This window comes from Patagioenas fasciata, chromosome 3 (assembly GCF_037038585.1).
Source record: "Patagioenas fasciata isolate bPatFas1 chromosome 3, bPatFas1.hap1, whole genome shotgun sequence".
NCBI lineage: Eukaryota > Metazoa > Chordata > Aves > Columbiformes > Columbidae > Patagioenas > Patagioenas fasciata.
In genome coordinates this window covers 125,123,872-125,137,460 of record NC_092522.1, presented here as the reverse complement: position 1 = coordinate 125,137,460, position 13,589 = coordinate 125,123,872, and the positions used below count along the sequence as shown (strand labels likewise).

The following is a 13,589-nucleotide window of genomic DNA, read 5'->3' as shown; positions in this document are numbered from 1 at the left end:
CCTTGTTGCTCCTACACCCTCTGAGACAACCCAGGCCTAACACCCAAGGCCAGGCTGTACCAGTTACAACCAAGACTAAGAAAAACCTGCTTCTCAGCAGCCGAGCACTAGCTTAAAGGAGAAAATCCTAATCCATGCTGTGTCTCTTCCAGATTGGTCCTGGGGGCAAGTCAGATCTGCCCCCTATCGATGGACCCACAGACGTGGACCGGGGCCCCATCCTGCCAGTGCCGCTGGGGATTCGGCCGGTGCTGAGTAAATACAGAGTGGAGGTAATTGCCTTGAAGCACCAAATTTTACTGTTCAGTATTGTGTGGGGCAGGAGAGCCTGTCCATGGGGGTCTGAAGGTCAGGAGGGTCTTCTCCTGAGTAAGAAGTGATAGGATGAGAGCAAACGGCTTCAAGTTGCACCAGGGGAGGTTGAGGTTGGATGTGGAAACAATTTCTTCCCCAAAGGGCTGTGGGGCATTGGAACAGGCTGCCCAGGGCAGTGCTGGAGTCACCATCCCTGGAGGGCTGGACAGACGGACATGAGGTTCTCAGGACATGGTGTGAGGTAGCGGTTGGACTGGGTGATCTTGAGGGCCTTTTCCAAGCAAAACGATTCTGTGATTCTGTGAACTTTGAGGCTCTGGTTGGGCATTGATCCCAGATGTCTGCACTGCCAGGATCTGTCTGCACTGGTTGCACTGGGACCTGCGCTGCAGCAGCTCTAAAAGAACAGGGAACTGGGCCACTCCTGGCTGTCTTAAATGTGGGAGGCAGCAGAAATGACCCAAGGCTGGAACAGCTCTGCTGGGAGGACAGGCTGAGAGAGTTGGGGTGTTCAACTGGAGAAGAGAAGCTTGGGGAGACCTCAGTGCAGCCTTTCAGGCCATAAAAGAGGCCAAGAAGAAAGATGGGGACAGAGTTTTGGGCAGGGCCTGTTGTGACAGGACAAGGGGTGATGGTTTTAAACTAAAGGAGGGAGATTCAGGCCGGACATGATGCAGAAATTGTTTGTGCTGAGGGTGGTGAGAGCCTGGCCCAGGTTGGGCAGAGAGGTGGTGGATGAGCCATCCCTGGAGACATCCCAGGCCAGGCTGGACGGGGCTCTGAGCAACCTGAGCTGGTGAAGATGTCCCTGCTCATGGCAGAGGGGGAACTGGGGGAGCTGGGAAGGTCCCTTCAACCCAAACCATCCTGTGGTTCTGACGCATTAGGGCTGAGGTGCATCGCAGGGCACATTAGGGATGTACGTGTCACACGTCCCCACCCGGAGCAGTCAGGTGAGATGCATCCCACCAGTCTCAGGCATCAAGGGCAGAATACCTCTCGTCTATCTGTAGGTATCTAAAGGGTGATGTATCCAGTCAGGGTCCCTCTCCCATAATTGCCTTTGTGGTGATGCAGGCGATACAGCAGTGACGTTCTGTGCGCCATTCACTCATGCCTGTAGGTATCTCTGCCCAGGTGAGATGCCACTGACCAGATCTCCAGCTCTTTGAAAGGATCCTAGCTCCCGGTCTTGCACACCTTTGCAGCTGGTTAAATATATTTCTCTGATGTGCAAGGTGAATACAGCCACGGGGGATCAGGAGGTGGAAAAATGTCAGTTTAGGGCTCTTTTCAGTGGTGCCCAGTGCCAGGGTGAGGGGCAACGGGCACAGACTGAAACACAGGAGGCTCCATGTGAACATGAGCAGAAACTTCTTTGCTGGGAGGTGCCGGAGCCTGGCCCAGGCTGCCCAGAGCGGGTGTGGAGTCTCCTTCTCTGAGACATTCAAACCCGCCTGGACCCACCTGTGTGATCTGCTCTGGTGACCCTGCATGAGCAGCTGGGTTGGACTGGATGATCTCCAGAGGTGCCTTCAACCCAACCAGTCTGTGACTCTGTGATTAGGGGAACTGTTCATGGTGGCCGTCTTTTATCCCAAGAAGGGAGAGACAAATCTCCCCAGTGATGCTGATATCATTTGATAAAATGATGCCAGCACTGAATCAAGAGCCACTGGGGGTGGACAAATTTGCTCTGGTCCTTCTCTATGGATTCCCATGGCAGAAAATGTCTCAAAAGGGAGAAAGGCAGAAAAGGAGTCGGGGGCAGCAGGTTGCAGACCTTAGGCTGCTGTAGGTCAGGTGTAGGATGGGTTATGTGGGGTGTCAGAGAGGTTCTGAGCCAGAGGGAGGAGGAGGAGATACCTCAGGTCCACCACTGCCTGGGTGATGACATCTGCAGTAGGTCCCTGCTCCTGGGGATATGGAGAACCAGCCAAGGTCAATCCCTCTCACATTCATGTTCTCCCTTCTTCTCCTGCTGCCCTAGATCTTATTTTGGGGGCTGAGGGATCTGAAGAGAGTGAACCTGGCGCAGGTGGACCGGCCCCGGGTGGACATCGAGTGTGCTGGGAAGGGGGTCCAGTCAGCCCTCATCCAGAACTACAAGAAAAACCCCAACTTCAGCACTTTGGTCAAGTGGTTCGAAGTGGTGAGTGTCTTCTCCTCCCCCTGAGCCCTCAACCAAAACCCAGATCTTCTGGAGCCCAGACAATGGCTCCCAACCCCTTGCCTCAGTTTCCCCAAGCAACGGAAGATATGAGTTCCATCCCAGCTGGTGATGGCCTTTCTCTGAGGGTTCCCAAGCCATGCTGGAGCTGCTCCATCTCTCTTCCTCCTACATGATCCCTCTTTTAGCTCCTACTGGCCTTTCCAACCACTGCAGTAGACATCCTACAGCCCACATCCAACTCGTCACAACCAGCACACCTTTCCTTCCCAGGACCTGCCGGAGAATGAGCTTCTCCACCCACCGCTCAACATCCGCGTGGTGGACTGCCGGGCTTTTGGGCGTTACACGCTGGTGGGGTCCCACACCGTCAGCTCCCTCCGAAAATTCATCTACCGCCCCCCGGATAAGAAAGCCCAGCACTGGAATATGACAGGTACTTGGGCCACGGGGACCTGGCTGGTGTGGGGCATCACCCATGGAGAGGTGGGTGGAGGGTTGTAAGGGTTATTGGTTATTGCCTGCTCGTTGGTGAAGCAAGCGGTGAGTCAGGTTTTGGACCAAGGGTTTGAGAAGGCACAGGGTGTGAAGCTGATTCCCCTTTGATTTTTTGACCTGCGGGCCTCACTGTGATATCCATGTGCTCCCCCTGAAGCCTGTAAGACAAGAAAGGCTGGTTCACCTCTGACATCTCTGCACCTTCATGGCTCTGCGCTCCCCAGATGTTCCTCCAGACTGGAAGCTGAATTTGCCGTGGTCCATGCCTGCTGCTGCTATTATTTGAGTAAAGACTAAAATGCCACAGACTGAGGCCACCTTCTCAGTCCCAATCACCACCCCATCAATCAGCACCCACAGCAAAATCCACCACAAAGCCACTTTCCCTGCACCCAACACAGCAGGCAAGGGCTTGGGGAGCCACAGGAGCTGCTCATCTCCTCCCAGTCCTTGGTGGAAATGGAGGCAGCCTTGGTCTGGGGGGATGGCCAAGGGCCACCGCTGGTTCCAACCACAGGTCTGGACCTCTGGTTGTGTCCAAGCCAAGAGATAATTTCAGGACAATCATCTTCTCTGTTTCTTCTCCTCTGGATACCGGTGCTGGTGAAAAACCAATCCTTTCTCATCATCTGCTTTCCTTTGCTAGGGAAGGGGGTTTTAATCACACTGGAAGGGTCTGTGCTCATTTCCACCTCTTCTCTGGCCAAGGTGGTCACACATCACTCCTGCATGAATCCTGTAGCATCTCACCTGAGCTCTCAGTTTCTCCTCTACACTGTCCTTCTCTCTTCTTCTTTCTCTCCTCTGTCCTCTGTCCAGCCAAACCCCTCAACGGTTGTCTGCCAACGGCCAACGGGGCCCATCGCTCTCGCCCCACAGGGGAGATCGTTGTCAATATGGAACCCGAGGTTCCTATCAAGAAGATGGAGACGATGGTGAAGCTGGAAGCTGTGAGTATCTGTGTGTCAGCACCACTTTAGTGTCTCTTTCCTCACTGAATTGCCAGTCTCTGAGGGATTCCACCTGAACGGGGTCCACCTTGTCCTGTTGAACATGAGGTTGAGCTGATGCCTGGAATGAAGGGCCTTGGGTCGTCGTCAGTCCTGTAAATTGTCCTCTTTCTGTCCTGGCTGAGATGAGTGGTACTTTTTTCCTTTTTACAACAGTTTTGAGACATTCAGATGGCCACATCAGCAACGTGAAGTGCCCGTTCCGCAGTCTGGATGGGCGGCCAGCGCGGTGTTGCTGTACAGCCGCTGTACGAGTCCGAGCCACACACGGCCCAGCAGATGCCAGTGGCACAGGGCTGATTCACATGCACAATCTGAAGCAGGCAAAGCTCTTTACACCTGTTGTGCTCACCCTGAAAACTTGGCACTGAATGTGCTGGACAGGCGATGTGTCCCAGAGACATCAGGCTTTCTTCAAACGCCAAACGTGCCTGTGCCTGTTTTCTTGCTTAGAACAGGACTTTCAGCTCCTCCTCATACCCTTCTGCTCCACAGCTTCCTCCACAAAAAGAAACAGATTTGTTTTTGCAGGAGACCCTTTGCAGCATCCCCTTTGCAGCAACATGCGCTCACAAGCCCAGAGCAGCAGCACATGTGCACACATGTGCCTATAGGCATTGTGTGGGCTCCAAATACACACGACCCCTCACACGTGCTTACAGAAAGGCTGCAGCACATACAAACCCTCAGAAGCACGCGTGTGAAGATGCACACACACCCCACAATGTCCCTGCTGCATTCACATGTGCACCTGGATGCCGAGTTCCTCCTCTGTGCACAAGAAGTTGTTTCGTGTACATCTGCTCGCGCAGCTTCATAAAATCATTTTGATTGGAAAAGACCCTCAAGATCACCGAGTCCAACAGTTAACCCAACCCTGGCACTGCCCCACGTCCCCGAGAACCTCATCTCTGCATCGTGCAAGAGGAGCTGTACGTGGGTATGTCTGGATCACCCCAGCACCCATACCCTTCTTGGGCTCTACCACAGTAGCCTGCAGACCTTCCAAGATAGAATCACAGAACACCAGGGTAGAAGGGACCACAAGGACCATCTGGTCCAGCCTTTCTTGGCAAAGCCTGGTCTAGCCAAGCTGGCCCAGCACCCCATCCAGCTGGATCTTCAAAATGTCCAATGTTGGGGAATCCACCACTTCCCTGCAGAGGTTATTGCAACGGCTGATTGTTCTCAGTTGAAAAATACCCCTCTAGTGTCCAATTGTCATCTCCCCAGAATAACTTGTACCCATCGCCCCTCGGCTTTTCCACGTGACTCCTTGTACAAAGGGCGTCTCCATCTGCTTTGTAGCCACCCTTTTTTAATTCACAGAAACACAGGATGTCCTGAGTTGGAAGGGACCCACAAGGATTATTGAATCCGAATCCTTTAAATACTGGAGCACGGTGATGAAGTCCCCTAAGCCTTCTTCTCTCAAGGCTAAACAAGCCCAGTTCTCTCAGCCTTTCCCAGTCCTTGGATCATCTTTGGGTCCTTCTCTGGACCCTCTCCAGCCTGTCCACAGCTTTTCTGTACCGCGGCGACCAGAACAGACCACAGTGTTCCAGGTGTGGCCTGACCAGCGCTGAGCAGAGCGGGATAACGACTCCTCTGTCTGTGCTGGTGATGCCCTCGCCGATGCAGCCCAGCACCCTGTTGGCTTTCCTCACACATAGACAAGAGAAGCTCCAAGAGAGCAGAGCGACGTTGTCTGCACTGAAGGCCAAAGTGTCTTTCCAGACCCAATCCCTTGCTGTCTGGGCTGGGGTTCTCCCTTAGCAGAGCGACATCTCCCACGTGGAGACGGGTTTGGTGTGTCACAGAAACCAACCCTGCATGCAGAGCTGTCCCAGGCAGGGCTCTTCATTCAAGGCATTTGGTTCCTCCATCCCTTGGGAGCTGCCTGTGACTTCTAATGCATGTGTGCGCTGGCGTGTATTCGTACGGGCTGAGGCTGCGCTAACCTGCTCTCCCTGTTCCCTTCTCCCCGGGCGGCAGAACTCCGACGCGGTGGTCAAGGTGGACGTGGTAAGTGATGGATCTGCTCTGTGTCCCTGCTTCGAACCCCCCGCACCCCGCCCTGCTCTTCTGTGCAGCTTTCAATGCACCATGCAGCCCCACCAGCCCAAGATGGGTCAGGACCAGCATCTGTTTGTCCTGAGGCAGAGCAGCTTTGTCTCATAGAATCATAAAATCACAGAACAGTTTGGGTGGGAAAGGACCTTCCCAGCTCCCCCGTGAGCAGGGACATCTGCACCAGCTCAGGTTGCTCAGAGCCCCGTCCAGCCTGGCCTGGGATGTCTCCAGGGATGGTTCAGCCACCACCTCTCTGCCCAACCTGGGCCAGGCTCTCACCACCCTCAGCACAAACAATTTCTGCATCATGGCCAGCCTGAATCTCCCTCCTTTAGTTTAAAACCATCACCCTTTGACCTGTCACAACAGGCCCTGCTCAAAAGTCTGTCCCTGTCTTTCTTATCAGCCCCTTTTAAGTACAGAAAGGCCACACTGAGGTCTCCCCTATATCTATATCCATAGATAGGGCAGTGACCTGGTCCTTGCAGATGGAAAAGCTCTTCTGGGCCAACAGTGCAGTGCCAGGAGGAGCAGGGCAGGCAGCACCTGACAGAATCACAGAATAGTTTGGGTGGGAAGGAACCATTAAAGCTCATCCAGTGCCCCCCCTGCCATGAGCAGGGACATCGTCACCAGCTCAGGTTGCTCAGAGCCCCGTCCAGCCTGGCCTGTGGGAGAGATGCTGGTTCTTCCCAGCACAGCCACACATGGGCTGCAAAAGGCTTTATCGCAGCACTGAGGACCCAGGGTACTTTGCTGGGCAGAGGGGAGACTGCTACCGTGTGAGACTCGGGTGCTGTAGCCTGGAAAATGTGTGGATGAAAGGGATGATGGAGAGGAGGGGACATCTCAGGACTCTGGATCCTGGGGCATCTTCCTTTGCTGCTCTGTGCCTCAGTGGCTGTGAATGGGGAAAAGTGCTAATGAGGCCACCCAGCCTGGAGGGTTCTGCCTTCTAAGGTGCTTCACCCATCACCTTTGCACTTGGAGAGCCGTTTCGCTTTCATCTGACCCCTCTTCTTCTCTGTCTTTGCTTCCCTGGTCCCTGCAGACTGAGGAGGAGAAGGAGAAAAAGAAGAAGAAGAAGAAAGGAGGAGGAGGAGGAGGGGAGGAAGCAGAAGAGGAGGAGCCAGATGAGAGCATGCTGGACTGGTGGTCCAAGTATTTCGCTTCCATTGAGACTATGAAGGAGGTGGGTGCAGGGCAGAGGAGGGGTGTACGTAGAGGGAGGGAGGAAAATATCCCCTGCCCGTGAGGTCTCACATGTTCCCAGCTACATCCAAAGGTTCTTTTTGAGCTGGCAGAGTTGAGCAGGATTCCACTTTCCTGGCTGGATGGGTTTGTACTCAGACCCAGGTATTTAACAGCATTGGTGCTCAAGACTGCACCGAGCAACCCTGATTCCTCCAGCACCGCCAGAACCTCGGCCAGGTGGAAAGAGCGAACTGTGACCCTGAATTAGGCACTTCCATGGGGCACAGCGCCTCGGCACGAGCACCCACTCCCTGTTCGCTTCATTTCTCCCCCAGCAACTCCGGCAGCAGGAGGCAGCCGCGGCAGAAGCGGAGGACAAGGAAGAGATGGAGACCATGGAGGGTGAGCATGTTGCGGACAGGAGAGGGAGTGTGGCAGGGAAAGGTGGGGCCAGGACTCTTTTTGGAGCATATTGTGGCTCTTCTGCCAAACCAGGTGCTCACGCATGTTGCATTTCCCCATGTAGGATCCATTTTTGCGAGTGCGGGTCGGTGTTGGGCTAACGTGCTAATGCCAGGTGAACCCAAATCCAAGCATGGTGGTGTGGCAGCCTCCGGCACACCCACGCTGGGAGGAGGGTCATGTGCAATTAGTGTGCATAGGTGAGGTTCTTAGGGACAATATTGGTTGGGTTAACGCTTGGACTTGATGATCTTAAAGGTCTTTTCCAACCACAACGATGCTGCGACTGCAGACTAATGACCAGGAGCATGTCTGAGGACGTTTTTGTGCAATCACAAGTCAGTGTGTCATTAGAAGTCCTGTAGCCTTGGCCGTGCAGATGTTTTTGCTGTAGGACTGTGTGCCTGAAGCCTGTTGAGCACGCCAAGTAATAGATACTTCTAGAGCACCTGCATGGGGTTTTCCATTCTGTTTTGCTCCAGTTTTGCGAGGGAAGATTAAACCAGGCAAAAGGTCTGGGATTCATCTAATCTGCTTTTACCTGCGTGTACAGGCTTCCTTGTCTGCAGTTCCAGCACAGGCAACGAAGAAAAACATGCACTTGTAGGGCAAGTTTTCTGAGCTATTTTCAATACTATGCTAAGATGAATTGTGCCCTAAATGTGTTTCCTCTGAAGGAAGTCCGGGGGTCTGTAGCTCAGCGGGATGTTGCTGATGTCTCAAGTTGTGTGAGACAAATTCTGTACCACAAATGATGTGGGCTGAGAACACTGGTGCGTTGGGACCTGTTGTCCGATTGAAGCCTGGAGGGTCCTCACCAGTCCCACCAGTGGGTCTTTTGGGGGTTTCCCTGAGGACTTTCCCCCATGTTCTCCATGTGTCCTATGTCCCCATGACAGTGGGATGCTCTTGTGCCCATGCAATGCAAAAACCATTAGCTGAGAACAATACAGATCGTGGTTTCTTTGGGAAGACTGGTCTTTGTATGACAAGAAGGATGAGTCTGGGTCTTGCTGAGCTTGGAGACAGCTCTGAGCAGCTTTTCCCTGGGCTTGCTGCCCCAGGGCCACTGGGGGGGTCTCGTGTCCCTCATTGTTTTCTGTCTTCTGAGAAAGGTCCGTTTCCCCTTGGCACTCCCATTCCTTCCCCCTTTCCTCTTCCACGTTGTCTTTGTCTGTTGTCACCTATCTGTCCCCATCTGCATTGCCCAGCACTCACGAAAGATGGCAGGGCAGCAAGGACAGAGAGTGTAGAAGGGTGGAAGAAGTTCTGAGGAATGTGGTTTAGAGCTGGACTTGGCAATGTGAGGTTAACAGTTGGACTCAATTATCTTAAAGGTATTTTCCAGCTAAAACAATGCTATTGTTCTATAAGTTTCCTTTGACCGTGCCTTTCCCGGTGCCTGTTCCCAGTGCAGTTGATGTCCATGGCTGGTGGTTGCTCTGAACAGAGACCCCTCATGGCAGCTGGTCATGGGCAACTCCTCCAAGGGCAGCAGCCTGTGCTCTAGTGCTGAGCATCAAGCACAGTCCTGTTTGCACTACTTAGGCCAGGGTTTTGTTCTCCAGGCTGGATTCGGCAGCAAAAGTCTCCAGTAGAAGGAGGAAAAGGAGATGCTGTGGGCAGGATCAGGTGCATTAGGAGGAGTGTGAGCAGCAGGTGGAGGGAGATGAATCCTCCCTGTCTGCTCTGCCCTGGGGAGGTCCCATCTGGAGTTACTGGGTCCAGTTCTGGGCTCCCCAGTTCAAGAAGGACAAGGAGTTACTGGAGAGAGTCCAGGGAGGGACACAAAGATGCTGAGGGGTCTGGAGCATCTTTGTGATGAGGAGACTGAGAGAGCTGGGGCTGTTGAGCTGGAGAAGAGAAGCTGAGAGGGATGTGATCAATGGGATCAATATCTCAGGGTGGGTGTCAGAGGATGGAGCAGACTCTGTTCAGTGGTGCCCAACGCCAGGGTGAGGGGCAACGGGCACAGACTGAAACACAGGAGGCTCCATCTGAACATGAGCAGAAACTTGTTTGCTGGGAGGTGCCAGAGCCTGGCCCAGGCTGCCCAGAGCGGGTGTGGAGTCTCCTTCTCTGAGACATTCAAACCCGCCTGGACCCACCTGTGTGATCTGCTCTGTGACCCTGTGTGAGCAGCTGGGTTGGACTGGGGATCTCCAGAGGTCCCTTCAGCCCCAACCAGCCTGGGGTGCTGTGACTGTCACTGCTGTTTATGCCAGCCCGAGCCAGCGCTCTCAGTCCATGTTTTGTGGTCCTCCAAGTGACTTCTGCTCAGGTCAGCTCTGGAAGTTCCCTGCACAGAGACCTCTGGGCTCCTGGAGATGCTGTGACCTGGGCAACAGTGGCTGTTGTCCCAAAACCACGGTTCTTTACCCATTTTGCATACAAATGAGTCAAATTTAGCACGCAGAGACAAGATATTGTTTATTAGAGTTATGGAAGCCTGGAAGCTGGAACAAAGCCAGCACGCCAGCAAGAAAAGTAAAACCCATTATATACAAAATCTTATCACTGTGTTCAAACCCTGAAGAGCTGATTGGGTAAACATTTGCATATAGCATTACATAATCCTTATAGTGGGCAATGTTCAGCTAAAGGACACTTTGCCCAACAGTCTTGAGATGTGTGATAAAGTGACTCAACTGATTGTGTGGCCTCAAAATGTCTAAAGTTGCAAGGTCAGTAGTGTCTGTAGTTCGTGATCAGGTGCTTTGCAAGTCACTCTTACCTTTGTCAAACTGACCCAGAACTGGAAGGATTTATATATCTTTAGGTTAGCAACTGCAGACAGGATTCATTCTTTTGAGTGATGACAACATGATCAGCCAGTGAAAGACGGGAGAGGGCTGGGATGGGAGCTGCAGGCTGCAGCAGCTTTCATGCTCCTCCTGTTTGAAGGACTTGGATCCAGTCCCCGCTCCCTGTCTCCTCCACCCCTCCTCACCCTCATTTCCATCTCCTCCCTCCCCGTCGCTTCCCCTTGGATTCAGAAATCAAACTCGATGACTTTCCCATGAAAGGCTCCAAGGGTCAGGCGAAGAACAAGGAGAAGTCCAAGGCGCCCAAAGACGATAAGAAAAAGAAGCAACAGTCGGCCCCTGAGCTTCCCGAGAAGAAGAACAAGCAGAAGATTGACGAGCTGAAGGTGCGTGTGTTGGCAGGGGAGGAGGAGACCCTGCTCGAGTGGGCTGGCAGGACAATGGTCCCGGCCAGCTGGAGATCAGAGCAGGATGGATCAACCCCATCGAGGCACCTGATGGGTGGCTCACCCTGGGTGAGATGTGCCTTGGGACTGCCAGCTTCTCTCCATAGTTTGGAGGAGCCAGAGGTAACAAACTTTAGGGAAAAGGGTTTGCCCTGGGATAGGATCATCCCTGGGGCAGCCTGGATGTGCCCTGGCTGGAGGGGAGAGGTTTCCAGCCTGGCCACGGCTGGCCCAGCAGGACCTGGGGCAGGGATAGGCTCTGGGTCAATGTACTGGCCCATGTTTATGAGGATGAACGTCGTCTGTGGTTCTGGGGCTCAGAGGGGTTCGAACCTGGGGGGACAGTCACCTCTCCCACTCAGCTGAGCTTCCCTCTTGTGTGTTAACACTTTGGGGAGGTCCTTGTGGCATCAAAGTCCAACCCAGTGACTCTGAAGATCTTTTCCCTTCCTAGAGAACTGGGCATTGGTGTCCACGGTCCCTCTGAGTTGCCGCACACAGTCACCATTTCTTTTCCTCACTTTGTTTTTTAACCTAATTGTCCTCCTTCAACTTTCTGTCGTCTCAGGTCTTCAACAGAGAGCTGGAAACCGAGTTCGATAACTTCGAGGACTGGCTGCACACCTTCAACCTGCTCCGCGGGAAGATCGGGGACAACGACGACAATGCCACCGAAGAAGAGCGGATAGTGGGGAGGTTCAAAGTGAGTTTGGTTGCCGAGTCGGGTCAGGGTGGAGGCAGCTTGGGGAGAACTTGCCAACAGGTTTCTCTGCTGAAGCTGGTTTAGCAAGAAGGGGATGGATGGAATAGAAACGAATTTACATTGACCCAGCCACAGGCACCTTGCAGAGAGGAAAAGCCTCCAGGGTTAGTCCCAGAAATCAGGTGGCTTCAAAGAACATGTCCACAGAGGTGCTCGTCTGCAGGCAAAGAGGCCCTCAATGATTCTCACAGAAGGTCAAGGGATAAGCAGCTCCTCTTTCGTGCCCATTGTGGCAATAAATCATGCCCTGGGTTATCTCCGTGAACCATTTCCCACCAATACCAGCCACCTGGGCTGACGGTCCAGTCGCACATTGCCAGTCCCCACATCCCTCAGCTGGAAGATTCTTGGACAAGGACCTTTCTGCCAGGTGAAGCCCATTGGTCCCAGTTTTGCCCTTGGTTTGCGCAGCAGAGGAGCTGAGCGGGCAGTTCCCACCTTAGCTGGGATCAGATGCTTAGCGAGCATAGAAACCAGCAGCGTTTCATGTGTTACATCACAGATTTTCCATTCCATCCCTCGTCACCTCTTTTATTCCCATTGAATGGTCAATGGGGTGGAGTCCAGTTGGAGGCCTGGATCCAGTGCAGTGCCTCAGGGGTCAGTGCTGGGGCCGGTATTATTCAGTATATTCATCAGTGATTTGGATGAGGGAATAGAGTGACTGTCAGCAAGTTTGCTGATGACACCAAGCTGGGAGGAGTGGCTAACGCTGGAAGCTGTGCTGCCATCAGAGACCTGGACAGGCTGGAGAGCTGGGCGGGGAGACATTTAATGAAATAGAACAAGGGCAAGTGTAGAGTCTTGAATCTGGGCAGGAACAACCCCAGGTTCCAGTGTAAGTTGGGGAATGACCTATTAGAGAGCAGTGTAGGGGAAAGGGAGCTGGGGGTCCTGGGGACAGCAGGGTGAGCATGAGCCAGCACTGGGCCCTTGTGGCCAGGAAGGCCAATGGTATCTGGGGTGGGTTAGAAGGGGGTGGTCAGTAGGTCAGAGAGGTTCTCCTGCCCCTCTGCTCTGCCCTGGGGAGACCACACCTGGAATATTGTGTCCAGTTGTGGCCCCTCAGTTCCAGAAGGACAGGGAACTGCTGCAGAGAGTCCAGCGCAGCCACCAAGATGCTGGAGGGAGTGGAGCATCTCCCGTGTGAGGAAAGGCTGAGGGAGCTGGGGCTCTGGAGCTGGAGGAGACTGAGGGGGGACTCATTCATGGGGATCAATATGGAAAGGGGAGTGTCAGGAGGATGGAGCCAGGCTCTTCTGGGTGACAACCAGTGACAGGACAAGGGGCAATGGGTGCAAACTGGAACACAGGAGGTTCCACTGAAAGAGGAGAAGAAACTTGTTGGGGGTGAGGGTGTCAGAGCCTGGCCCAGGCTGCCCAGGGAGGTTGTGGAGTCTCCTTCTCTGCAGACATTCAAACCCGCCTGGACACCTTCCTGTGGAACCTCAGCTGGGTGTTCCTGCTCCATGGGGGATTGCACTGGATGAGCTTTCCAGGGCCCTTCAACCCCTGACACTCTGGGATTCTGTGATTTGTCCTCCTGCCAGTTTTACTCATGGAAATCCCTGTCCATGAGCACCCTGCTGGTTTGATTCCTCTGCAGATATCCTTCAGTCTCTCCAGTTTCCCTGCTCGTGGTTACAAGCCCTGAAGAGGTGCTTGTGCTGCAGAGCAGCAATTACTTTCCAACGTGTGGGACTGTAAAGAGGTGTGTTTATTTACAGCGCTGAACACACTGGGGATAACTCCGCCTAAGGCGCATGTAGATTTCCAGTAGCTGTGAGCTTGGTTAAATGCTGTAAAGTGTTTCATATTCATGAAAGTTTTAGGAACACCTGTACATATTCATAACCTGTCCCTGAAAAGGCGGTTCTTCTTACCATGAGTTCC

General features: G+C 53.4%; 1 protein-coding gene across 7 annotated transcripts in view; it reads left to right on the top strand.

The window, feature by feature from the left end:
• OTOF (otoferlin) overlaps positions 1-13,589 on the top strand; it is a 114,538-nt gene that overhangs the window by 90,547 nt on the left and 10,402 nt on the right. For 2 of the 7 annotated variants that reach the window (XM_071807217.1, XM_065833915.2), the window contains 9 exons: positions 153-272; positions 2,306-2,467; positions 2,759-2,921; positions 3,803-3,933; positions 5,989-6,018; positions 7,118-7,258; positions 7,596-7,662; positions 10,749-10,873; positions 11,502-11,636. In XM_071807217.1, coding sequence (XP_071663318.1) covers positions 153-272; positions 2,306-2,467; positions 2,759-2,921; positions 3,803-3,933; positions 5,989-6,018; positions 7,118-7,258; positions 7,596-7,662; positions 10,749-10,873; positions 11,502-11,636 — 1,074 coding nt within the window. Of the gene's footprint in view, positions 1-152; positions 273-2,305; positions 2,468-2,758; positions 2,922-3,802; positions 3,934-5,988; positions 6,019-7,117; positions 7,259-7,595; positions 7,663-10,718; positions 10,874-11,501; positions 11,637-13,589 lie in introns of all 7 variants that reach the window. The other 5 variants (XM_071807222.1, XM_071807221.1, XM_071807220.1 and 2 more) reach the window with 4 other exon arrangements.